The following is a 24,607-nucleotide window of genomic DNA, read 5'->3' on the forward strand; positions in this document are numbered from 1 at the left end:
CAAGGCTTCGAAACACGACATAATCAATTATTAATTATAGCCAATCAGAGGATTGTGTGGGCGGAGCTCTCCCTGCAAGTGCACTAAGGCTGCGTTCCAGTCCACTTGTAGACACGCACTTGCGAACTTCCCTAAGCACTTCTCCTCGGGGAATCCCTGCCGCCATTTTGAAGTGTGTTCCACTTTGTGAAGTGGACGAGGGAAGTTTATATGGACAGACCCTCGTTCCCTTGATTTTGACCTAGGGAGCGAGTCTACTTCATATGTACACTTCAGGCACTTCACATGTCCCACAATGCAGTACGATTGTTGGTTGGTATATTTTATTTCGTGTTGTGGCGTCTGTTAGAACAGGTTATGTGGCAACAACGGACGTTTAAAGAAAGTTCTTAGTTCCTTTAATAACCTCATAAGAATGAATGATTCATGAGTATGAAACAGCTCGATTCCTCATATTCTTCCCTCTTTTGCCCGTCACAGTATATGGTTTGTTATCTAATCACAGTCAACCGATCCTTTGAGCTCTGAAATCACAAAACCAGTCACAAGGGTAAATTTTTTAAAATTGAGATTTATAGGCTACATCATCTGAAAGCTGAATAAATGTTTTATTGATGTATGGTTTGTTAGGATAGTACAATATCTGGCCGAGATATTTGAAAATCTGGAATCTGAGGGTGCAAAAAAAAATCGGAACATTGAGAAAATCGCTTTTAAAGTTGTCAATATGTTCGCGATTATGCTGCATCCACTCACGAAAATAAATGTTTTATATATTTATGGTAGGACATTTACAAAATATCTTCATGGAACATGATCTTTACTTAATATCTAATGATTTTTGGCATAAAAGAAAAATCGATAATTTTGACCCAAACAATGTATTGTTGACTATTGCCACAAACATACCCGTGCGACTTCAGACTGGTTTTGTGATCCTCACATGTTGTGCCGTCAAAATAGGCAATAATGAGCAATTCAGAGTGGAAAAAATGTGTGAATGATTTTCTATTTTTCACATTTATTCGTAACCACAGTCCACGGAATGTTTCACTATGATACAACCTAAAGTCATTCAACAAAAATTAGGTTTTCTCATGACTTCTTTAAAGTTTACAAAGACATTTATGAGTCATTCAACCAAGAAACATAAAGGAAAATCAGCATTATATTTACAACTTCCCATCTATTGAGAAATGCTACATTACATATGTGCTTACAGTATTTAAAACATTGAATGTTTTTTATAAAAGCCCATTTCTGCTATACATAAGGGGATTTTTTATTTATTTTTTGCAAATCATTAAAATGACATAGTAAGTCAAATCTATCAGATGAAAAGTCGAAATTATGACATACCAAGTCAAAATTATGACATAAAAGTTTAAATATGACATACTAACTCGAAATTATGACATTTCAACTTAACATAATGTCGACTTTTTATGTGATAATTGTCTTTTAATGCCATAATCAAGATTTACCATAGCATGATGTTTTTTCTTCTTATGTGGTGGAAATGGGTTTCCATAGTTTTCAGAGGACAATTCTCATGCTTATGACCTGCGGTTTCTGTTGCTTGAAAGAGTGTCATACTTCCTCAGCGGTTTAATGGTTTCAGTTTTTTTGGATGTAGCTAAGTTGGAGATCTCCATCTGATTCCGATTTCGCCTCCAGCAGCCCGATTCCACTGGTTTGGTGTTCTCATATATGATCTCTAGAAACAAATAACGTAGAGTTACATCAAATGGTTAACGGTGCAAAGCACAGGCCACGCTGAGGGTCTGGAGGAAAGTTTTGCTGTGCATGCTTCTGCTGCTCGAGTTAACCACAGATGATGAGAGGCAGCTTAATCGTCATATACTGGAGCTAACTAACTAACCACATGCCACCCACACTCATTCAGCACTCAGTTTGCAACCAGGGAAACATCTGACCTTGAACAAAGACTCCTGAAGATGTGTTGTTGTTTCTCAGTAGGGTTCGGTTTCTCAATCAATCGGTGTGACGTTTAAGAGTTCTGTCATGGCATGATTTTAAGTACAACAAGAAGTAATCTAGATTCGTGCCTCAGTTTATAGCAAACATTTATTGTTACAGGATGTAACCATTCATAACCACAAAGCTTAAGTAGTATATGCACTGTAAAACATATATCGTTTCATTATGGGGAAAACTGTAATAGATCTAACCTTACATTTCATATAATTTTACTGTACAATACTGTTAAAGGTACCGTTTTTGGAAGTAAAAAAACAAAAAAACAGTCATCTTATAATTTACAGTAAAAAGCCGTAACCTGACATTCCCAGAATTCCCTTTGTGAAACTTCACATTCAATGGTTATTCATTTCAATAATAATGTTTTTTTCTTCTTTATGGTACATCTTATGTTGTTAAATTAATAATTCAGCTGAAAAGGGCTGTTGGATTTACTGGTTAATATTTTTTTTTTACATTTTTTTTGTAAATTACAGTTTTAAATTGAAAAATGTACAGGTTCTGAAAATACGTTTATATTTTTACTGTATTTTTAAACAATTATTCTGCACAACTACCAGGTTTTTTGGCATGAGAGTATAAAAGTAAAGTTATATAAAATGTTCTAACTTCGTTGTCATAGTGATGTTTTGTCATATTGCATTATGATGCTTACATACTGAGCAATACACAACATGGGACGGACAATGGATGACATCGTTAAACTTAAGCATCTTAACTTTAGCTTTGGTCGAAGTTCAGTTAACATTATATTTTTTAAATAAATTTGTTTAAGATTAAACAATATCTGGCAAATCAAAGATTTTATTTAAATGCAACATTGAGTCATTGTAGATGTACCTGTAGTTTTGCGAGTGAGGATGTATATGACAACAATTGACACAACTAGTACTACGCATCCAACTGCCAGCGCTAGCCATATCCACCAACGATTAAGGATGGAGGGAACTGACGACTGTTGAGTTGTTGTAGCTGTAAAAGACAAAAAGAAACAAAAAATAGCATATTATTAGGTCATTCTTTCAGATGTGTGGCTCTTCCTATGGTTACAGTACACTGTAAAAAGTGATAAGTTGACTTAACTTAAAAAAAGTGAGGAAAACCGTAAAAGTAAATAAACTTGAAAAAATTCAGTTATGTGAACTTGACAATTCCACAGAACTTCTTTCTTTTCAATTGCACATGAAGTTTATTTACTTAATTAATTTAAGGCAATGGTATTCCTCACTTTTTTTAATTTAAGTCAATTGATCACTTTTTACAGTGTATTAAGATGCATTTTCATAAAGAATGCATTCATGAATCTGACTGAGTTGTATTGAATCAAAAATGATTGTTTTTTTCCCCAACTGCAAACAAGTTTCCCTCAAAATCTCTTTACGCACCTGCTTTACAAACTATTAGTTGCTTTGCAGGTATTTTTTCGCCATGATTTCAATTACAAAACTCCAAAAATTTAATATCATACAGTACGTGCAAGTGGGATCTAAAAGGCTGAACGCACATTGAAAATCTTAGATTCAAAATGTAATTTAAATATGTACATAAGGTTTAGCGTTTTAAACAAATTGAATACAAAAAAAAATAAAAATTATTAAGATATATTTTATATTCAGTTGTTTTAGATTAGAAGCAGCCAAACCTGAAGCATTTTCTCTAGTGGTCTCAGACTTCTGAACTCCACTGTCCAATGTCAATTGAATGCCTGTAATTAATTCTGTAAGAATAGTACACTTTATTTCCTACTTGCATTTGAGAAAAAGTTTACTGATATTTAAGACAAAACTACACTCGACCACTTGCATTTGTAGTAAAAGTAGAATTAGGAGTTAATATTCAATAAATCCATTACTTCGTGACTTGAGGAGTTCACGCAGTTGACCAAAATGTACATGTAAATAGTTTACGTTTCTTAATTTAAAATGCAAAGTGTTAAATGCAGAGTATTTAAAAGTGTAAAAAGCTAAATATTAAAGATTATTCACCATTCGTCATGCAAGTTGTTGGTTTATCTTCTGTAGTGGGATTTTGTGCTTGATTGTCCGTCTGATTGTCCGGCAGATTTTCACGGCTTCTGTTGGCATCTGTAGAGAAAAGACAACAACTGTGAAAGCTGTTAAAACTGTGAATCTCTTGTTACATTCAGCGCCAGCATCAGAAGCAGAGGACATTGGGGACTGAGCCCCCCTAATAATTGAGATCCTAGACTCGCCCCTGGTGGTTAAAATGTCTTGGCGAAGCTTACGGCAAAGGAAACTGATAGTTGTTGTCAAATTGGATATTTGGCGATTGGTATATTGGTATACACTGTCTTTATTTGCCCACAAACAATTTGAGTGAAAAGCTGAAGTGAAAAATGTACATGAATTTCTTATTAAGTCTTTGGTTTGTCCTCTTCTGCTTTAATGACAGCAGCACTTGAGCTGCATGAATTCATTACGTTTATGTAAAACCTGATCATCATGTTCTCCAGCGTGATTGACAATCATCCAAAGAGCATCTTGTGCTTCAATGGACGAAATCTGACCATGTTGTTCACATGATCTAGTTCAAAAAATTACATATTTGATAAGTGACCTGAAATAATGCAAAAGCTAAAAAATATCTTAATTTTACTTTATAACATGATGAAACCTTTTACTTACCGACCAGAACTTGTATTCCATCACTGCAGTTTTCTTCGAGAAAAGGAATATCTCTCGTAACCTTGCAGAAGTACCATCCGCTGTCATTGGTCTTGATGGAACTAATGTTGAATGTTGACCAAGTGTCATTATTTTCTGTATTAATAAGCCACTTTTCACGTATTTTGTCTGTTGGAGAGTAACAGTCTAAATCATGTATCGGGCTATAGTAGAATTTCACTTTGTATTTTCCACTGGGCTGAAAAGTGCAGTTGATTGTGACTGATTCTCCTTCACAGACTTGAATGTACTTTGGTTCCAAATGGACATTCAGTCGTTTCTCTTGAAGAGTAGAACTGATCAAAACTCCTGTTGTAGATAGGGAAAGAAAAGAAAAACAACAACTTATTGTCTGCCGCTAAGTACAAACAGTATGATTGGAACATTGACCTTGTGAAAATACATTTTTGTTTAGTTTTTTTAATATTGGTTGATAGTTGGCTGACCTTTAAATGCAAAATATCTAATAACGATATGGCTTTAATTACTCTATACCCCTCAGATAAGCTACTTTGGGTCAATCAACCAGTGCGTTTTTTACACGTACTGTAGTTTGCCCGTACTTACACACATTATTTAAAATTATTCAAATTAAATAAAAATTTTTAATTAATTTATTCAAATTAAACTAAAAAGTAGACCAGGGCTAATTGTCCTTTTTACAACATGATTATTAAAGGGGATAGGTTTATTTTGAAAGTCAGTTTCTTAGTCAAATATGATCTTAAGTAAGTCTTGCATAGTGCGGCATGTTGTCACAATGGGAATCTACCATTAAATTCCATGTTATAAGCTATTTAACTGCTTTTCTGCCAAATTTAAACAATAAAACTGTTATGAAGCACAAAATGATTCATGAAGCAAAATGTAAAAGACATTAAACCATTGCCAACAAATATTGTAAATAATAAACTGCATAAATGGCATAAAACACAGGACAGAATTTTGGTTTGAAGGCCAGAATTTACAAAATTATGCAAATGGTGAGGTTTCTGAACTATTCTTCAAACTATCAAACAAATGCACAAAACACATTTGCAAAATCAGACTTGGACACAAAATCTTATAGTTGCTGAGATTAAGCTTTTGTGGCAACTATAGCCGTGGTCATATGTTGGTTATGAAGTGTCAAAAACTATTGTTGCAATTCAATGTGGTAGATCAAATCAAAGTAGGCTTTTAAAATAGCAGAAATTCCACTTACCAGTGACTAAAAGAAGAACGATTCTAGCGCATAGTCGATCCATGCCTAAATTGGGCACAGAGTGGGCCTTGAATAATAAACCCCCCTCAGAGTAAATGCAAAATTATTCTATACAGGAAAAAAAAAAAAAGAAAAGACTAATGAAATGATCCAACTTCTACAAACACTGCACGTGGAGCCTTTAAATGCGAATGCATGAAGCTTCCTCGTTCACTAGTGGTTAAAGCTCTTGAAGTCTGGCAGAACTATGCAGAAGGGTTCCTGTGTGGTCATGTATGAATAGCTGTCTATCGATAGCTTATGAAAAGCCTTGTGATGTCTTCCTGTAGAAGCTCAAGTCTATATTATTCAAATCAACAATGTTTATTACAAATGGATTTAGCAAATAATCATTCTTCAAATGCATTATATATAATGCATATACAACATATCAGATCTGCAACTGGAAAAATAATGGGTTTCAAAAGCATTTAAATAGTAGGCCTACACTTACCGGTCTAAAAGTGGGTGAAGTTACTTTGATGTAACACGTAAGAGTATAGAAGCATGAAAGCAGGTCAGCCGTGTGAACATGAAATGAGAAACAGCACCACAAAAAACACGACTGACATCAGGCGTCCCAGGAACACACAGAGACACTTCTGTTCACACGCAGAAATGGCATCGCTTAAAAGATAATGGCCTCAAAATGCGTTTTTTACACATATTTGGATCTTTAAGTCACAGTTTTGAGCATTTAACTGCTTTAGATAGAGATTTAGCATCTGCATGAGCTTTTCTCAGAAAATTTATGAGCTGTTTTTTCAATGACTTTTAATCAACTGACATTTTTAGTGAATATTTGAAGTTCTTTTTGGTCAAATATTTTGTGGAAAAATATTTTTGGTAATTTTTTAACTTGGAATGTGTTTATCCTATATTAAGTTCTAATAAATTGCACTAATTGATATTTTGTCTAATATTTATGATTCAATATGTCGAATACAAGCCATTTAGACGTTTTTTTAAGTGCGACTCAAGTTGCCAAATAGTTTTTGGGATCCTGTACGTTTAATAGTTTAGTTTTGACATCTTATACATGAAGTAGTAGCACACAACTTGCTGAGAACTGTGACACAGTTTAATGTGGTTTCAATATTAGGCTAAATCTAAAAGCAAGACTGTTTAAAGTCAAACTGAAACAGAAAGATCAAACATTTTTCATGTTTACTGCATTATCTATCACAAAGAATGCAAGGACATACAAGTATATCTCCATCTTTAATTAAAAAAAAACATATTGCAAACATCATTATGCATTACATACTGTAAAAGCAGACTCAAATATAGTTTTCCTTCAATAGATTAACATTGTCAAAAAACACTTTCATTTCTTCATAATACATTGTAGCATCACCTCTTTTCTCACATATTGTTTGATAAAGGAGTCTCGTTTCTACGAGCCTGCTCTGCTCTGATTGGTCAGATGGCTCAGTCTGTTGTGATTGGTCAGCCGCTTACAGTGTGTGTTGGAAACTAAATGGCCATTACCACATCTGAATTTCAGCTCTAGATCTTCAATGAGGACCATAGGATGGCATTATGCAAATTTTTTACAAATCTGACAACTCGTTTCAGGCAGTTCAGAATTGGGTCTTTTGGGAGACAATAACTCCATTTATCAAGCAATTGATCTTTCAAACTTTGCAGACATTTTGCATTCACAAACAGTTATATTACACAATATGAAAGGAGGGGGGGGGACATAATGGGGCACTTTAAATAATTTGGTATTGACATGAACTCTCTGCTTTCTCATCCCACCTTGTCTTTTGGGTTTATATGCAGGCCATGATCCTACATGTGCTGTTTACTACAACTTGTATTCCATCACTGCAGTATTCTACGAGAAAAGGAATATCTCTCGTAACCTTGCAGAAGTACCATCCGCTGTCATCGGTCTTGATGGAATTAATGTTGAATGTTGTCCAAGTGTCATTATTTGCTGTATTAATATGCCACTTTTCACATATTTTGTCTGTTGGAGAGTTACAGTCTAAATCAGGTGTCTGGCTATTGTAGAATTTCACTTTGTATTTTCCACAGGGCTGAAAAGTGCAGTTGATTGTGACTGATTCTCCTTCACAGACTTGAATGTACTTTGGTTCCAAATGGACATTCAGTTGTTCCAATAGAAAATTTTTACAAAAGAAATTTGTGGGTAAATCTGCTGTAATGGGATTTTGCGTTTGATTGTCTGGTCGATTGTCCAGCTGATTCGGATATTCAGGGCTACAGTTGGCATCTGTAAAGAAAGACAACAACAGTGAAAGTTGTTAAAGGGGGGGTGAAATGCTATTTCATGCATACTGAGTTTTTTACACTGTTAAAGAGTTGGATTCCCATGCTAAACATGGACAAGGTTTCAAAAATTAAATTGTACGTTTGTATTTCTGTGCCAAAAATTGTCCTTCCGGTTTGTCACAAGTTTCGGAAAGTTTTTTTCGAGTATGGGTCTGTGTGACGTCAGATGGGGCGGAATTTCCTTATATGGGTCCTAAGGGCACTTCTCCGCGGGCGCGCGCGCACTCGTAGACCAGACAGAGAGAGAAGAGAGCGAAAGCAGTACCTCATCTAAGCGCTCTGCTCCTTTAGGGAAGTTTCAACGATGATTGTTTTATAAACAAAGCCCAGATCGACGGATTTGCAGATCGTCTAATGCTTAAGGATGGAGCAGTCACAATGATAAAGGTTCGCGCCGGTCGCAGGTGGTGAGTAACACTGCTTCAAATGTCTCTGTGTGTTGTTAGCTCGGTTAGCACAGCTTTAGCACACCGCCCACACGGCCCGCCTCCAGACGCTCGTTTTTTTCCGGAAAGACTCGGTACAGCCTATCTTTCTTTTATAAATATAATAAAACTAAAGACTTTTTGGAGATATGAAGGATGCAATACTACTCTATAGGTACTCAAGATTAACAGGAGATTGAGTGAAAATGAGCATTTCACCCCCCCTTTAAAAGTGTGAAACTGTAAATTTTGTTACATTCATTTCAATGAAGGATTATGAACTCGGGCGGTTAAAATGTCTTGATGAGTGCTGATAGCTAGGGAAAGTGATAGAATACTAATTGTTGTCAAATTGGAAATTTGGTCATTATATTGGTTCACATGGCCTTTTCCCCAAAAACATCTGATCTGATCAAAGCTATAATGCAACATAATAAATAGTCTGTACAAAAAAAGTTGTCACATAACAGTTTATATACAGAGATCAAGCTCTAATCAATGAAATGTGATGCAACAGACCACTGCTGAAAATGTGTCTATTTTGCAATTTTATTCATTTGTAAGCCTATTTAATTTGAATACTCATGCATTTTTAATGAAAAATTATATTATCAGCAGATCAATTTGCATGGATTTTTATATTAAGTCTTTGGTTTGAGTTTAAAGTCTTTAATGTCAACAGAACTCGAGTTGCATGAACTCATTACGTTTATGTAAAATCAGATCATCATGTTCTCCAGCGTGATTGACAATCATCCAAAGAGCATCTTGTGCTTCAATGGACGAAATCTGACCATCTGTACGGAGGAGTTCACATCAAAAAAAAAAAAAAAAAAAACAGAACAAAAAATATATATAAAAAAATGCAGAACCTGAAAAATATCTTAATTTTACATTATAACATGATGAAACCTTCTACTTACCGACCAGAACTTGTATTACATCACTGCAGTTTTCTTCGACAACAGGAATATCTCTCTTAACCTTGCAGAAGTACCATCCACTGTCATCGGTCTTGATGGAACTAATGTTGAATATTGACGTTTTATTGTTTTCTGTATTAATACGCCACTTTTCACTTGTTCTGACTGTTAGAGAGTTACAGCCTAAATCAGGTGTCTGGCTATAGTACAATTTCACTTTATATTTTCCACTGGGCTGAAAAGTGCAGTTGATTGTGACTGATTCTCCTTCACAGACTTGAATGTACGTTGGTTCCAAATGGACATTCAGTTGTTCCTCTTGAAGAGTATTATAAAAGAAATTTGTGGGTAAATCTGCTGTAGTGGGATTTTGTGCTTGATTGTCTGGTTGATTGTCCGGCTGATTCGGATATTCAGGGCTGCAGTTGGCATCTGTAGAGAAAAGACAACAACAGTGAAAGTTGTTAAAAGTGTGAAACTGTAAATTTTGTTACATTCATTTCAATGAAGGATTATGAACTCGGGCCGTTAAAATGTCTTGATGAGTGCTGATAGCTATAGGGAAAGTGATAGAATACTATTAACTACAATTGTTGTCAAATTGGAAATTTGGTCATTATATTGGTTCACATGGCCTTTTCCCCAAAAACATCTGATCTGATCAAAGCTATAATGCAACATAATAAATAGTCTGTACAAAAAAGGTTTTCACATAACAGTTTATATACAGAGATCAAGCTCTAATCAATGAGGTGTGATGCAACAGACCACTGCTGAAAATGTGTCTATTTTGCAATTTTATTCATTTGTAAGCCTATTTAATTTGAATACTCATGCATTTTTGATGAAAAATTATATTATCAGCAGATCAATTTGCATGAATTTTTATATTAAGTCTTTGGTTTGAGTTTTAAGTCTTTAATGACAGCAGCACTCGAGTTGCATGAACTCATTACGTTTATGTAAAATCAGATCATCATGTTCTCCAGCATGATTGACAATCATCCAAAGAGCATCTTGTGCTTCAATGGACGAAATCTGACCATCTGTACGGAGGAGTTCACATCAAAAAAAGTGCAGAACCTGAAGAATATCTTAATTTTACATTATAACATGATGAATCCTTCTACTTACTGACCAGTACTTGTATTCCATCACTGCATTTATGTACGAGAAAAGGAATATCTCTCGTAACCTTGCAGAAGTACCATCCGCTGTCATCGGTCTTGATGGAACTAATGCTGAACGTTGACCAAGTGTAACCATTTTCTGTATTAATACGCCACTTTTCACTTGTTCTGACTGTTGGAGAGTAACAGTCTAAATCAGGTGTCGGGCTATAGTAGAATTTCACTCTGTATTTTCCACTGGGCTGAAAAGTGCAGTTGATTGTGACTGATTCTCCTTCACAGACTTGAATGTACTTTGGTTCCAAATGGACATTCAGTTGTTCCTCTTGAAGAGTAGAACTGATCAAAACTCCTGTTGTAGATAGGGAAAGAAAAGGATAACAATAATTTACAAACAAAAAACAATATAGTACAAACAATAATAACAATAAAGATATATGATCGGAATATTGCTGATCTTGAACGTTGTGAACATGATGGTTTCTTGTTTTTAAAATTAGTTTGCACTAGTTGGATTATAACTTTGAATAAAAAATATCTAAAGACGACTTAAATGCACATCTCCACTTTATAAGCTAATCCACTGGGGTAAGTTGTCACAGTGAAAACATGGCATCTTTTTTGTTATTCTGACCAGCTGTCATTTTATGCAAATAAAGTCTAAATGTGTTTGAAATTTGGAAGAAATGTTGTGTTTGCACATGTAATATAAGTGCCTGTTGGAGCACATTTGTCATATTTTCGTAATTTCCAAAAATATTTCACTTTCAGCAAAAGATTATGTCAAACAATTTTCTCAACAAAAATGCTTTTAATAGCACAAATCTCACTTACCTATAACTAAATGAAGAAAGATTGTACTGCAAAACCGATCCATGTTTACGCTGGGAACAAATGGGAACACAATAATAATTCGCCCCGAGACTAAACAGAAGTCAAACAAGAAGATAAAGAAGATGAACGATAAATTCAATTTGATCAAACTACACCAAACAAAAACAGCATTTGGCAACACAGTTTGTCATGGTGGTTAAAGCTCTCAAAGTCTGGCAAAGATATGGGTTCCTGTGTGGTCGTGCACATGAGTAAGTGTAATTTTAAAAGCTTCTGATGCCGTCTTCCTGTAGAAGAGGTCTACTAAAAATGTTGTAGTATTTAAGAAATTGTTTATGCAAATAATTCTAGTTCAAATGCATTATAGAACATAACAGATCGGTAACTAGTAAAATATTGGGATTAAAAAGCAAAGCGAACGTCTGAAACAGAACTGAAACAGAAAATGCAACGGTGGCATTTTTTTATCTACAGGTCCTATGTATTTGTACTAAGTGCATGCAAGTCAAGGACACAAATAAGTATTTTTCAGTCTTTAATTTAAAATACATATTGCAAACATCATTGTGCAATACATAAAAGCAGACTTAAATACTCATGTAATTAAATATCAGTGAGAAAAAGTGACCGTCGTCCTTGTTCAAATTTGACGAGTTCAAAGCACATTTCAACTATCCACAGAGAGATGAGTGACACGAGTCAATGAATTTGAAAGGAAAGGACAATTAATATGCCACGTTTAAGTTCAAATTCCTTGAAACAGGAACAAATAGCATCTTTTATTAAAAAGGTTCCTAATATAAAATGCTGACGCTTGCTATCATAGCCATCTATGATCTAACTAAATCATAGCTTGAGTCAGTTCATTTGTAAACAGTATAAATAACATTGTGGTGTCACAATGTGAAAAATCACAGTGCACTATTAAAAAACTGACAGCTACTGTATGTTAATATCACAGAAGAGTGTACAGTAAGTAAATAACTGTGCAAATCCTTATTTTTCATAGTCTGTTACGTTAGGTAACTTGGATTATGTCTAGTTAAATGATCTTGAATATAAAATGAATCTAAAACAGCTATTAATGTACGTATGCTGTTGTACAGTGTCAATTCATTCTTTGGTGGGATGAATGATGCATTTCTTTCAATAAAATGAAAGTCAAACCATAGTTTCCTTAATATAAATGAAATGTTCCATGTATCTTTTAAAGTCAACATAAAAAGGTATTCGTAACCCATTTTACTTCTGTAATATAATGATGCATTTCAGAAAGAAAGAAAGAAGAAGAAAAAACTAAGAAAAACATTGGATCATGAAAAGTGTGTTCAATACCAGAATGGAAATAACATGGAATAACCTGCAACGAGTCGTTTTTGCTTTCATGTTAACTAGAAAGTTATTAAATATGCAAACGTGAACTGAGGTTTTATATGCACACACATATAATAATAATAATTATTATATTAATAATAAAATTCTCACAAACAGTCAGAAACAAAATAAAACAAAATATCACAGTAAAAAAATAAAATCATTCTGATCATTAAATAAATAGGTATTGACATGACCCCTGTGCTTTCTCTTCCATTGGCCGATGGACTATAACTCGTCTTTTGGGTTTATATGCAGGCCGTGATCCATGTGCTGATTATCCAGGGTTTGAACCACCTCATCTGCTTGAAGCCTCTCCTGCAATTTGATTTAAAACGGATCATATTTTAGCATATCATACATTTCTTTAGCATCTTAATGTTGGAAAAGGTTTTATGTCATAATTTACTCTGAACCTTTAAATTAAACATTATTAAAACAATTTATATGATATAAAACTAAATGATTCTATTTTTTTATTTTATTTATAAAGTGCCTTTCCCATGCTCAAGGTCAGAGAAATAATAATGTAAAGACATAGCAACAAGATACCAACAAACATACATGCATACATTTATACAGTACATAAATATTAAATCGAAGAGGACCAAAAACAGAGCCTTGTGGGACACCTCAAGTAAATTCTGAGTAATTTGTGCGTAAAATGGATTCAAGAACACTTTGTAAACGCGTGTATGTTAATGAATTCTAATCATTTGTAAAAAGGGTGATGCTCATTCACAATCAGCATAATCGCAGCCTATAAATGACAACTAGTGATGTGACATTTGAACCGACGCGTCGGAGCTTGTGTCGAGAAAAAATGGGCGTGCCAGATGAAGCCACGAATCGAGGCTTGTGTTGTTAACGTGAAAATCACGTGACTAATGACAAACGAGGCCTCAGTTTGTGTGGATACGTCATCGGAGTGTCGCTTCCGGATGCAGGGGGTTCGAAACTCGCACCACCTTGTGGGTGTTGTCAGGAGTAGAAGCAGTTGTAGTAGTGTCAGAGAGTCAGAGAGTTAGATAACTATCATTGTCATTATTGTTATTGTGTCATATATGTGTTAGGGCTGTATATTATTACATTATATCAGGTTAGAATATTTATAGTATATTGTTATTATTAATTATAGTAGGCCTAGCTATATTATAGTCTTGTTATTAATTAGATTATTTGGATTGCTTTGGATTTTTGGATCTGGACTGGACTGCTTTTTGATTTGGATTGGCCTTTTTGATTTGTTTGCTTTTTGTGACCTCTTCCTTTTTCCTGGTAATGGAGCAGCAAGAAAGAGGAAATCCTCCCCTGTCTGGACTCAAAAGAAGCATCAGTGTCCTCATTTATACCAGCTGGCACTGGCATTTTTATGTTCCCCTGCATCCTCTGTGGCTGGAGAGGTTTTTTCCAAGAAGAGGAATTGTCTAAACCCCAACACACTTGAAAATAATTCTGTTTCTCAATAAAAATCTATTGTAATCCTTCCTTCACCCACCCCAAACTGCAATGTTGCAGTTTGCTCCTCTATATCCACAGTCCCATAAGCACAACACTGCACTAAAATTAGTAACAGTTCACTGCACAAAACCCCCCAGAAACCATTCTTAACTTTTACCACCCCAGACTATTCTGTTGCAGTTTACTTTATTACACTCCCTCCACCATAAGCACTGCACTCAACACGTGTCACTTTTGCTGTTCGTACTGTCACTATCCAAACAATTTATGAATAATTAATTAATTGTGTGTGTGTGTGTGTGTGTGTGTGTGTGTGTGACAGACAGTTGTCTCTGCACAAGTAAATTCAGACAGAGAAAGATACATATTTTATTTTATACCCAGGCAATGGACATTAGCTGCTCAGGTCATTGGATCAAAATGAATTAATTTGTCTGCTATTTCTTTGCACAGTAGCTAGGTGTCACTAGTGAGCAATGCCGAATGAAGCGTCACGTAATGAACCTTTGGGTGAAGCAATGGGCTGCGAGGTCTCAGTGGTTCAGGAAGCCTCATTTTGCCATCACTAATGACAACTACATAAATGACATGTCCAAGAACACTGTGGAATCTTCTGGACTTCCTTATCAGGTTTGGATCGAGTATATTGTATAAAAGCAATAGGCTCTATCTATGCACGATCGCTTCCGCATTTTGTCTCAGCCCGCCCAGTTACATGCGGTGCTGCGTCGGAAGACGTTTTTGCATTCGGTAAAGATAATGGTAAATTACACTCGCTGTTTACAAGAACTTCCAGCGGTTACCGTGAATGATGTTAACAATATTGTAAGGCAGTTAGCTGTCACACCTAAGAGTAAGAAAGAGAAGGGCTTTAAATTATATATTTCGAGCTACATCGACAACTTTGAGGGTGAGTATTCTCTCATATCATGCGAAATCCGACTAGCTAATCGGTTTCTAAAATCGTTGTCTCCGTTTCTGCGAAAATTAATTGTATGAAAGTTTTGCCGCTAGTACACTTCGATAGAGATTCTACCGGAAATACGTCAGCAGCATTCGTACATAGAGCGTATAGAGGCTAACTGGCCATATACCTAATAAAAATATTCAATTAACACGTGTCCACCAAAGTGTTTTTAGACAGCTGAAAATGCCAGGCGCTCTTCTGAAAAGGCCTAGCTGGGGTGTGCATCAGAGCGCTTTGGAGGCGCGGCGTTTTTCCAGTTGAAATTATTAGTTTTTGATGATACAGAATATACGTGTTAAGGCCCTGATATATTCACAGCAAAGTTCTTTTTCGTTCTTCGTTTAGGAGTAAAACGAAGTTCGAAATACGTGCCCAGCGATATACTGTTATCGAACATCTCCCACACTGCTGAGAGCGACGTTTAGATGAATATGTAAATATGTGCTGAGCGCTTTCCTCTCATTAACAAAATAAACGCACAACAAAATTGAGAAAACAGCAAACATTTTAATAAAGCCTAAGAAAAGCATCTGATCATAGCGATGTGGATATATTTCCACAAGCTCTATGGTGCCCTAGTAAAGTCACATCACGTTTATATCACTTTATACAATAGATAGCTAAACATGAAAAACAGTGTCAGTGCAGTGCAGCTCTCCAGCATGTTCATGTTTTTACACACGGACGTGACGTCTGACCTCAACGGACTCATGAGGAAAAATTAACTGGAAAAGATTTCGACGTGAAAGAAGGCGGAGCCTGAGCGCACACCCACCTATAACGTAATCGCCATGGACCAATTGTAGTACAAAGGTGTTTAGCAGACGGAGCTTTGGCACGTTGTTTCGAACTCCAATAAAACTTCATTTCGGCCTGATTTTGTTTGAAATGACGTCACAGCAGTTTGCAGATTTGCAGATAGTTTGTTTTATCAACAATTAGTGAATATAAAAGTGCAATATTCTCAAAACTTCTCCCCCATTGTTGTTCAATCATTGTACAAGTATGCAACAGTTGGTCTGTGTGGCATTTGTCCCGCCCCTCCACTGTGATTGGATGGCTATGTAAAAAGTGACAGTGACCAGCGTTGCGTTTCACCCAAAATTAAAACAATTCAACTCTCGACGACGAGAAAAAAATGACAAGCACCCATCCATATCGTCCAAGCTTTAATAATGCCTTGAATACAAGCCGCTTTCTCGAGCCCCTCCACTGCGGACAGCAACCTTAATAGTTTAACATTACCAAGCTATGGGCAAACAAACTCATGAAATATTATTGTTACATAGTGTTATCAAAATGCAGTGTCATTAGTTTGCCTAAAAGGACACAAAACATTCAGATTTAGACATGGTCGGGAGCAGGTGCAAATTTCTTTCGAACCAATATTTAGAAAATGCGAACACTTTCATGAATCTGAAAATTTTTACTTCAGAACGCCTTTACAAACAATTTGCACAAAAATTTGCTACGCTTGTGTTTCATGAATGAGGCCCTGATTTCTTCAAAACAGGAGTATCTGCAGCAGTTTTTTTGTGAGGTTTTAATATATATATATATATATATATATATATATATATATATATATATATAATGAACTTATTTCCTCATCATATCACTGATGTTCAGGCATATATATATATATATATATAAATATATATTATTTTTAGGTTTTAAACATCAGAAGTCTTCCATTTTTATAAATGGTCTCTTACAGAAGTAAGTTTTATTTAAAAAAAAAACCAGGAAAATTTAAATGTCTTGTAATATGACCCCTATAATACTGTTTAAGTAATATGAGGTACAATTCAGTTATGTATTCAATTAAAGTGGTCAGGGTTCACTGACGGGTAAAGAAATACTCCAGGCCAAAGGGCTTAGAAACGCGTGTATATGAACCCAAAGGGGCATCATGTTTCTGTATTGTGAGAACAGGAAGTGGTTTTGTGGTTTGACAACATTCACAGGTGGCTATAACACTTCTGTATCGGTGGGCAACTGTGGCTCGGGACTTGTGCCTGATACAATGGAAAATTCCACTTAATTTCCAACTACATAAAGATTTAGTGACCTGAACAACAATATGCAACCATGTTCATGTTCATGTTCATATTCATATCGTAAGCATTATCAAAACCAACATTTTACAGTAAATGTAATCTCTATGACAAACGAACAAGGTTTCTCACCAGCTCCCTGTAGAGGGGGTCTAAAGTGAACCATAGTGCCACGGCACATCTCTGCCCCCTAGTGACCGCTCGCACACCGTGTGGATTCTCACCGCCAGATGAGAACCCGACCATCCGCCCGCACCGGGGCTTCACTGACGCCTGCGACAGGAAACAGAGCTTTTAAACACTAAACTCTACCTGAGGTGACAGAGGAGCAAAATGCAGTTATTTTTCCTTACTGTGACAGTTTTGGCATCCATTTCTGTAAAGATGAATTCTCCACCATCAAAATCACCGTTCAGATACAGCAGGGCACTGAAGGATGGAAAAAACAGGGGAAAGATAATTACTATTTTATTTATCTTATTTTTTAATGCAGAAGTAAGCAATTTCCTTTGAATGTGCGAGACTTACAATTAATTTACCTGCTAGGTAAATAACTAGAATAATAACAAAAAGTGCAGTAAACTGTAAAACTATTTGCATGATAAACCAGTGTTGATGATTATGATCATAAATTAAAATAATATAAGAAATACCAGTTTTCAATATTAAGCAGCATAACGGGCCGTTTTTGTACTGGAAGTGAATGAAACCGGAAGCCAGACACATTCAAGGTACAGTTGGCCGCGCTTATTCTCATGTTAAAAATAAGATGGAAACTTTCTTAATGTAAAACTTTTTAAAATTACCACTAAATACAATCAATCAGGCTCACAGTCAGCTTGTAGTACAATTACATGTAATTCTGAGGGGTTTAAAGCAGTTTTAACACTTCCTCTTACCTGTAGTCTCGGTAGGTGTAAGCGGGCGGCTCTTTCCAGCACTCATTCGCTTCTGGGTCCAGAAGACAGTTGTCAGCATGTATCGGATGACTGAGGTCGTTTCTGTAGTCCTGCTGACCTAGAAAACAATAACAAATTAATAAATAAATAAAACAACTGTGTGTGTGTATATTGAATATATATATATATATATATATATATTGAAGCCTAAAATTACAATATTGAAGCCGTTGAAGCCTAAAAGTTTTATGTGTGATAAATTCAATGTTGAATAAAATAAAATATATGTTATTTCTATAGCTACTTTTTGTAATGTCTATTTGATGCTTTTCTCATTTAACACAATAACGACTTTAAATTATCTCATGTGATTAATTAATTAATTAATTAATTTCTCAGCCAAGTTTGATATGCGATTAATTTGATTAATTAATTGCCACATCGAGTAATTAATTAGATTAAAATTTGTATTTGCTTGACACCCCAAATATATATATATATATATATATATATATAATATAATATAATATTCTATACTATATATAATAATTATAATAATAAATATATACTATATATAAATAGCCATAATAAAGTAATAAATACAAATTGTAAATAAAAAATTATATATATATATATATATATATATATATATATATATATATATACATACAATATATATTACAAGTAATCTATATAAATATAACAAATATTATAAATCAATTTATATAAATAAATATCAATTAAAACTGTATAGTATAGTACATAAATAATATAATACATTATATATATATACATATATATATATATATATATATATATATATATATATACACACATATGTATGTACATATACTAAACTTTAGTATACGAATATAAACATAATTCATGATGCAATGTGTAGTATACTCTTACACAAGTGATTAAACTGTGGTTTAATCTGAGGTAGAAACTGAGAGCTGAAACCATACCAGATATGGCAGTCCTACACACCAGATGTGTGTATGAGAAATGCAGAGTGGAGTTTAGCATGAAGTACGACTCAATTATCCGCCTGGCCTTCTCGCTGACATCATAAAAGAGGCGGGCACTTTTTAAAAGAACACGTCCCTCATAGCCGTACTGCAAAGTTAAATAATGAATAATTAATTATTGTTACACTCAGGACTGTTTTAATTATTCATGCCTGTCCAATCAAAACATACACAATATGATAAAAGTCGACATGAAATCAAAATAAACAATTCTTCTTCTTTTTTTTTTATGGAATATTCCAGTATTTATTATAAATGATTTATCAACCTGTCACTCACATGAGATCGCCCAATAGCAAACCACAACCATCCAACCAATTCCTGATGAACAAAATCAAGTCCCGCCCTACATTTTTTCTTGTTTGTGAAGCCGTTTATATACGTCACTAGCAATCAAGCTAAAATGTGGCACGCTATTTATAAACACAAATATCAGTCAATGTTAAAAACTAAGGAAGGTCTTACCTTCAGTGTTTTCAGTACTGTCGCCCCTTCAAATTTCTCATTGGGTGTGTGGGGAGACATTTTCCCCTTGTAACCGTCGCCAGCTGCAGTGACACTCTGCCAAATAAAATATTCATGTTATACTTCCAACTACAATTACAGCATTTAATTGTAAAGTCATATGACATAAAATACTACTATAAAGAAGTACAGTGATATATGGCAAATGCTTATTAGGTCAAACAAGCATCAATAGTGTAAATACACTCACGTGCGCCAGATGTTTGAGCTCGGAGCACTGGTCCTCACTGATGACATCATCAAGAAGCACCCTTTGACTTCCATTCAAGGTGTGGGAGTTTTGTACAAGTCTTACATTCTCATACAGCAATGGACCTCCTATACACAGGTGAACACAAGTTAACTTTTAATAACCAATACAAATGGTAAAACATCTTGAAATAGTAACGGAAAAGCATCCATTTTTTGATGCTTTGAGGTCTCTATAATATTGTCACTTAAAACTGTCGTTGTGTGGAAAACAGCTTCATGAAGCAAATGATATTCATATTTGGATGAACTGCTTTCTTAATTCAAGACTATTTTCGGTCTCCTTTTTGCATTTTTTTCCAAGTTATGTTTATGCTGAGCAGCTTTATCTCGCCTGTTACAATATTTAAGGTCCAGATCATTTAAAATCGGTAAACATCACCTTCCCGCAGCTCTTGTAACAAAGACATTGTGACATTTCTCTTTGCTGATATCGGCACATAGTCCATCCAGCCATCGGTGCCAGAAGGAATCCTAAAGACACATATTCAGTACATAAGGATGATTCTCATTATGATTTATTAGATAAGTAAGAAGAACGCCTACCTGTTAGCATCTTCTCTACCGCCTGAACTGCTCCAGTAGCTCTGAAGAGAAACATCAAAAGCATCCATTAAACACCTTCTAATTATGAAGAGCTATGGCTTCATGATGATAGATGGGCTTGTTCGATGATCCCACCACAAGGGGGCGATGTAGGTTGTTTTTTAATCTCAAATCTTGCAGGTGCACCTGTTCCCTCTCACAGCTGTTACATGATTGAAACATGTCTTGTTCACTGTTATGGCCCATTCCCTATGTCTACATGGTACATTTGAACTATTTTATGATATGTTTTCAAACAGGCATCGGAAAATCATGGTTTAAAGCTGTTGGCTAAGTTCAGCTTAAAGCAAATAACGCTCCCAATACAAAAATTAACTGGCTTTATTAACATTATAAGTGAGCCTCAAGGAACATATTAATATAATAAATAAAGAAAATCCATGTCATGACCCCTTTAAGATTTGAACCAAGCCATACATATAATTTGAGAAAAACTAATACATTTGCCTGTAGTATTTTTTAAGTTGGTCATTTTTTTTAGCCTACATTTGGAGAAATCAACCTACAAATGACTTGCTTATACATGTCTGCATATTAAACTGGCATAGAAGAAAAGAATTTAAGAAACCATATCTGGCTCATTCTGTGAACTTACCCCTTCAGTATAGGCCACTCCAATGTTATTGCTGCCCATGAGGAGCAGGTCTGACTCCTGTTTGTGTCGCCTTAGGTACTGTTCAGCTTCCTGTGGCATAAAAAGCATAGCGAGACTGATTGCATTTCCTAATTGGGGGAGGTTGAAGATTACGGCCATCAAACATCTTGTTTGCGATCAATCAAGTCAATGGGGGATGTATGGCGATTTCTCTTGGCATTCTCCAGGACTTTTTATTAGCAGTCACAGGCACTCGTTTAAAGCAGCTTGATATAACTAGAGCAAAGTCTGCTGCTTCTAAGTGTGGTTGAGACCACATGAAATGGCAGCCTTGGTGTCCTTTTGGGGGAAGAGTTACATTGGTAGCATTTGTGGCTTTGTGTTATCCGAATGCAAACAGCTCGCAAATTGTTTCAGGGTGCTCTGCGGTGTTTCGGTGAAACTTTTCTACCCTGTACGAAAAGACTGTGCTGTCAACACAGTATCTCGGCAGTGGGTTAACAAGGTCCCAGAGGGACTAGAAATCGGGCAATCAGACATGGCAGCAAGCCAGTTAGATGGAAACACTCTGGAAAAGAATGTACTCGATTGTTATGAGCTATGAACTTAAGGATCTTGCATTGAAAGACGCATTCAAGCCCTTTGGCTCTTGACTTAAACTTATGTGCCTTTTACAGTGCTAATAGCTTTCAGACTTTCCGAGGAAAAACTCTTTTGGATGGCTCAAGAGTGCGTGCAGCCACTACTGTACATCTCGAATACCAAACTCACTTATGGGACATGATTGTTACAATGTGTTTATGCGCATATAGCCTCCTGCCAATCTCTGCAGTCTGCCCTTGGTGAACGAGTTTGCTCAAGTGATTTCATAATAGATCTGGACCAGGAAGATCTGGATCTTCAAATGCTGCAAACGGTGATCCAAGAACTATCACTGTCATGAACCCGAACATGCCCCATGGGGGCTGTTGCTAGTGTATATAGGGTAGCGTTACTTCATAGACAAGCTAAATTAAAGGAAAAAAATGTAAATTAAATGTATTATCTAAGGAGACCCATTGATATATTCTTTTATTTCTGATATTTTATGTATCTTTTTTCATTCTTACTCTATAATACATATCATTTCATTACATACATATCATTTATATATATATATATATATATATATATATATATATATATATATATATATATATATATATATATGTAGACTTAAACTTATCTTATTTTAGCTAGTTGTCAAGGTAGCATTTATCATTTTGATTTATTTACTTGTACTAAAATAACTAAAACTGAAATAAAAAGTAATAAAAACTATATACTGTAGGCATAAAAAAAAAATAGAAATGACAAAAAACTCACAAGAAAATTACTAAAACTTTCAAATTAAAATAGAAAATAAAACTAATTCAAAATGTTAATAAAAAATTATAATAATATATTAACAATACTAAAATAACATTGGTGAATGTACCAATTTTAATAATTATTTAAATGTGTTTTTTTGTGAATTTCATGAATTGTCCTTAAATATCTTTTTCTTTTTTTTCTTTTTTTATAGTCACACTACATGACATTTTACAACCTGAAATAACCTTGCCATGACATAAAAAGGTCAAATGAACTGATATTGAAGAGCCTTATTGAGTTTGACAGTCAATGAGGGTCTGCAGGGGTCCTCTGTGTGACATTTCCTGTGTTAAGTTTTTTCTGCATGTTGCACCGCTGCGTCTCACCTTACGAGGCTGGCCATCATGTCCCAGCACCTCCCTGTAATACTCCACATTCTCAGTCATGAACTCTTCGCCTTCGTGGAATAACAGGTAAGTCAATGCGCACTCCAGAGCCTCTTCATTCCTCCCAGCTGAACACACAGAAAACAGAAACAGTTTTTAAGTGTTAATGAAGCCACCAGGGCTCTGTTTCTTGGCTCATCTGGGAGATTATTTATCCTGTGATTCTTTGGAGTCATCTTTTCCCACAGTCACGTTTATTTCCTTTTGCAGACCTACGCGCTCGGAAACATTAGCATTCCAGGCCAGTGACCACAATGGAACAAACTCCACAGTGCTGAGCGAGTGGAAACACGGCTTTGAGACACACAACAGAGACGCCATTTGTACACACACCTGCATAACTTACCATTTTATGAACAATAAGTGTCTGTAAAAGTACAATTTCTCATATCAGAGCTCTTTTCCTTAAGGTAGGAGTGAAAAGTTCAGCTTTGACGTTTCCAAGAAGAAATCAATCAAGACTGAAGTATTTATGAGACTCTCCTTCTCCTTTAGAGTGAGTAATTTCATGATTAATGAGGTTTTGTCAATTCAAAATTATTTTCAAGCTGCTTTTAGTTGATTATAATAACCATTGACATTTTTCTTTCCAATACGGACTTTGTACAATTTGACTGATGGAAGTCAGTAGTATTATTGCCAATATCTTCTATCCTGAGTAAAAGGTTCAAGAAGAGAATTGGGGGTCAGGTACACATTTGGAATCATTCAAGCCAGTTTTGACATATATGGGTGTTTACCTTGGAAATAAGCAAACTGCAGGTAGTCATAATGCAATGGCAGGTAGTTTTCCATGGGTGACAGGCGACCGGGGCGGGTGGCCAAATCTCGGACACACTCGTGCTCGCAGTGAAGAACCTGTATGTAATGATCTGGAAGACAAAGTACAACATAATTTAGGGTCTCAAGTTCAAATTGTGGCCACTAGCCAGTTTATATTCTCCATCTTGAACCAGTTTCAACACATACAGATGCTGAATTTGAACTATATACTATATACTATAAAAACAGAAACAGGGCATTGCGGCGGGATTTAATGGCTTAATAACACACTGTAATCGTGGTTGATGTAGTTGAGATGTGATCTTCTCCCAGAGTGTAATGGAGTGAGATCATTTAACTGGGATCATATCAAAGATGTCGAACTGGTTGAGGTTCTGGTGTACTTACTGTGGAAAAGGTTGAAGATTATATTAAAGAGCTGAGAAGACTTTAAACTCACTTTAAAGGGTGAGTTGGTCTTTTATGATAGGGTAGTAGACAGATTGTTCCCACATGAAAGTGGGAACAGATTCACAAATTAAAAAGATGAGTAAGAGCATCTATCAAAAACAGGTTTAACAAGCATATTATGGGTTGGAGAGGCTTTTTTGCCAGTCTATTCATGTATGCACAAAGGCATGTAACTCGCGCTAGACTTCTTTTGTAAATTTAACAATAATAACCTAAAAAAAACATGAAAATGATGAAGCCCAGCCCATCTGCTTTAAAATACCTTTC

At 35.3% G+C, this 24,607-nt stretch overlaps 3 protein-coding genes across 7 annotated transcripts in view; all 3 read right to left on the minus strand.

Moving 5' to 3' along the window:
* Positions 1 to 996: 996 nt before the first annotated feature.
* Positions 997 to 6,523, minus strand: LOC311085048 (uncharacterized protein). Of its 4 annotated transcripts, XM_084117444.1 has the most exons (7): positions 6,383 to 6,477; positions 5,890 to 5,997; positions 4,647 to 4,994; positions 3,987 to 4,085; positions 3,644 to 3,718; positions 2,842 to 2,973; positions 1,003 to 1,717 (listed from the first exon to the last, which is right to left on the minus strand). In XM_084117444.1, exons 2-7 carry the CDS (start codon positions 5,930 to 5,932, stop codon positions 1,557 to 1,559), a joined length of 858 nt encoding a protein of 285 aa, XP_083973570.1. In that variant the 5' UTR covers positions 5,933 to 5,997; positions 6,383 to 6,477; the 3' UTR covers positions 1,003 to 1,556. The 4 variants fall into 4 exon arrangements, with proteins under 4 accessions (XP_083973569.1, XP_083973570.1, XP_083973572.1 ...); XM_084117443.1 differs by lacking the exon at positions 6,383 to 6,477 and having other exon boundaries at positions 997 to 1,717; positions 5,890 to 6,162; XM_084117446.1 differs by lacking the exon at positions 3,644 to 3,718 and having other exon boundaries at positions 6,383 to 6,523.
* A 608-nt stretch (positions 6,524 to 7,131) lies between these two features.
* On the minus strand, positions 7,132 to 11,725 carry LOC311085051 (uncharacterized protein). The gene is made up of 4 exons (XM_084117449.1): positions 11,545 to 11,725; positions 10,715 to 11,062; positions 9,581 to 10,012; positions 7,132 to 8,173 (listed from the first exon to the last, which is right to left on the minus strand). The coding sequence occupies exons 1-4, from the start codon at positions 11,585 to 11,587 to the stop codon at positions 7,707 to 7,709; spliced, it is 1,290 nt and encodes a 429-aa protein (XP_083973575.1). The 5' UTR covers positions 11,588 to 11,725; the 3' UTR covers positions 7,132 to 7,706.
* Positions 11,726 to 13,002: 1,277 nt separating this feature from the next.
* The window catches only part of p3h2 (prolyl 3-hydroxylase 2), a 50,557-nt gene continuing 38,952 nt past the window's right edge, over positions 13,003 to 24,607 (minus strand). For both annotated transcript variants that reach the window (XM_084117447.1, XM_084117448.1), the window contains exons 4-15: positions 23,848 to 23,979; positions 23,048 to 23,175; positions 21,309 to 21,398; positions 20,654 to 20,694; positions 20,490 to 20,581; positions 20,049 to 20,176; positions 19,799 to 19,894; positions 19,271 to 19,421; positions 18,303 to 18,420; positions 17,757 to 17,832; positions 17,536 to 17,676; positions 13,003 to 13,236 (exon numbers count right to left, since the gene is read on the minus strand). In XM_084117447.1, coding sequence (XP_083973573.1) covers positions 13,147 to 13,236; positions 17,536 to 17,676; positions 17,757 to 17,832; positions 18,303 to 18,420; positions 19,271 to 19,421; positions 19,799 to 19,894; positions 20,049 to 20,176; positions 20,490 to 20,581; positions 20,654 to 20,694; positions 21,309 to 21,398; positions 23,048 to 23,175; positions 23,848 to 23,979 — 1,283 coding nt within the window. In that variant the 3' untranslated portion in view covers positions 13,003 to 13,146. The remainder of the gene's footprint in view (positions 13,237 to 17,535; positions 17,677 to 17,756; positions 17,833 to 18,302; positions 18,421 to 19,270; positions 19,422 to 19,798; positions 19,895 to 20,048; positions 20,177 to 20,489; positions 20,582 to 20,653; positions 20,695 to 21,308; positions 21,399 to 23,047; positions 23,176 to 23,847; positions 23,980 to 24,607) is intronic.

The sequence above is a fragment of the Abramis brama genome (genome assembly GCF_963993115.1).
Source record: "Abramis brama genome assembly, chromosome: 6".
NCBI classification, from domain to species: Eukaryota; Metazoa; Chordata; class Actinopteri; order Cypriniformes; family Leuciscidae; genus Abramis; species Abramis brama.

Coding starts and splice junctions, on each gene's coding strand:
- LOC311085048 (XM_084117443.1), bottom strand. CDS start 5,932: ATGGATCGACTATGCGCTAGAATCGTTCTTCTTTTAGTCACTG. Junction 3,719..3,986: donor AACAACTTGCATGACGAATG/GTGAATAATCTT, acceptor CTATTCTTACAG/AATTAATTACAGGCATTCAA. Junction 1,718..2,841: donor CCTCACTCGCAAAACTACAG/GTACATCTACAA, acceptor ATTTGTTTCTAG/AGATCATATATGAGAACACC.
- LOC311085051 (XM_084117449.1), bottom strand. CDS start 11,587: ATGGATCGGTTTTGCAGTACAATCTTTCTTCATTTAGTTATAG. Junction 10,013..10,714: donor TGGAATACAAGTACTGGTCA/GTAAGTAGAAGG, acceptor TTTTCTCTACAG/ATGCCAACTGCAGCCCTGAA. Junction 8,174..9,580: donor TGTAATACAAGTTCTGGTCG/GTAAGTAGAAGG, acceptor CTTTCTTTACAG/ATGCCAACTGTAGCCCTGAA.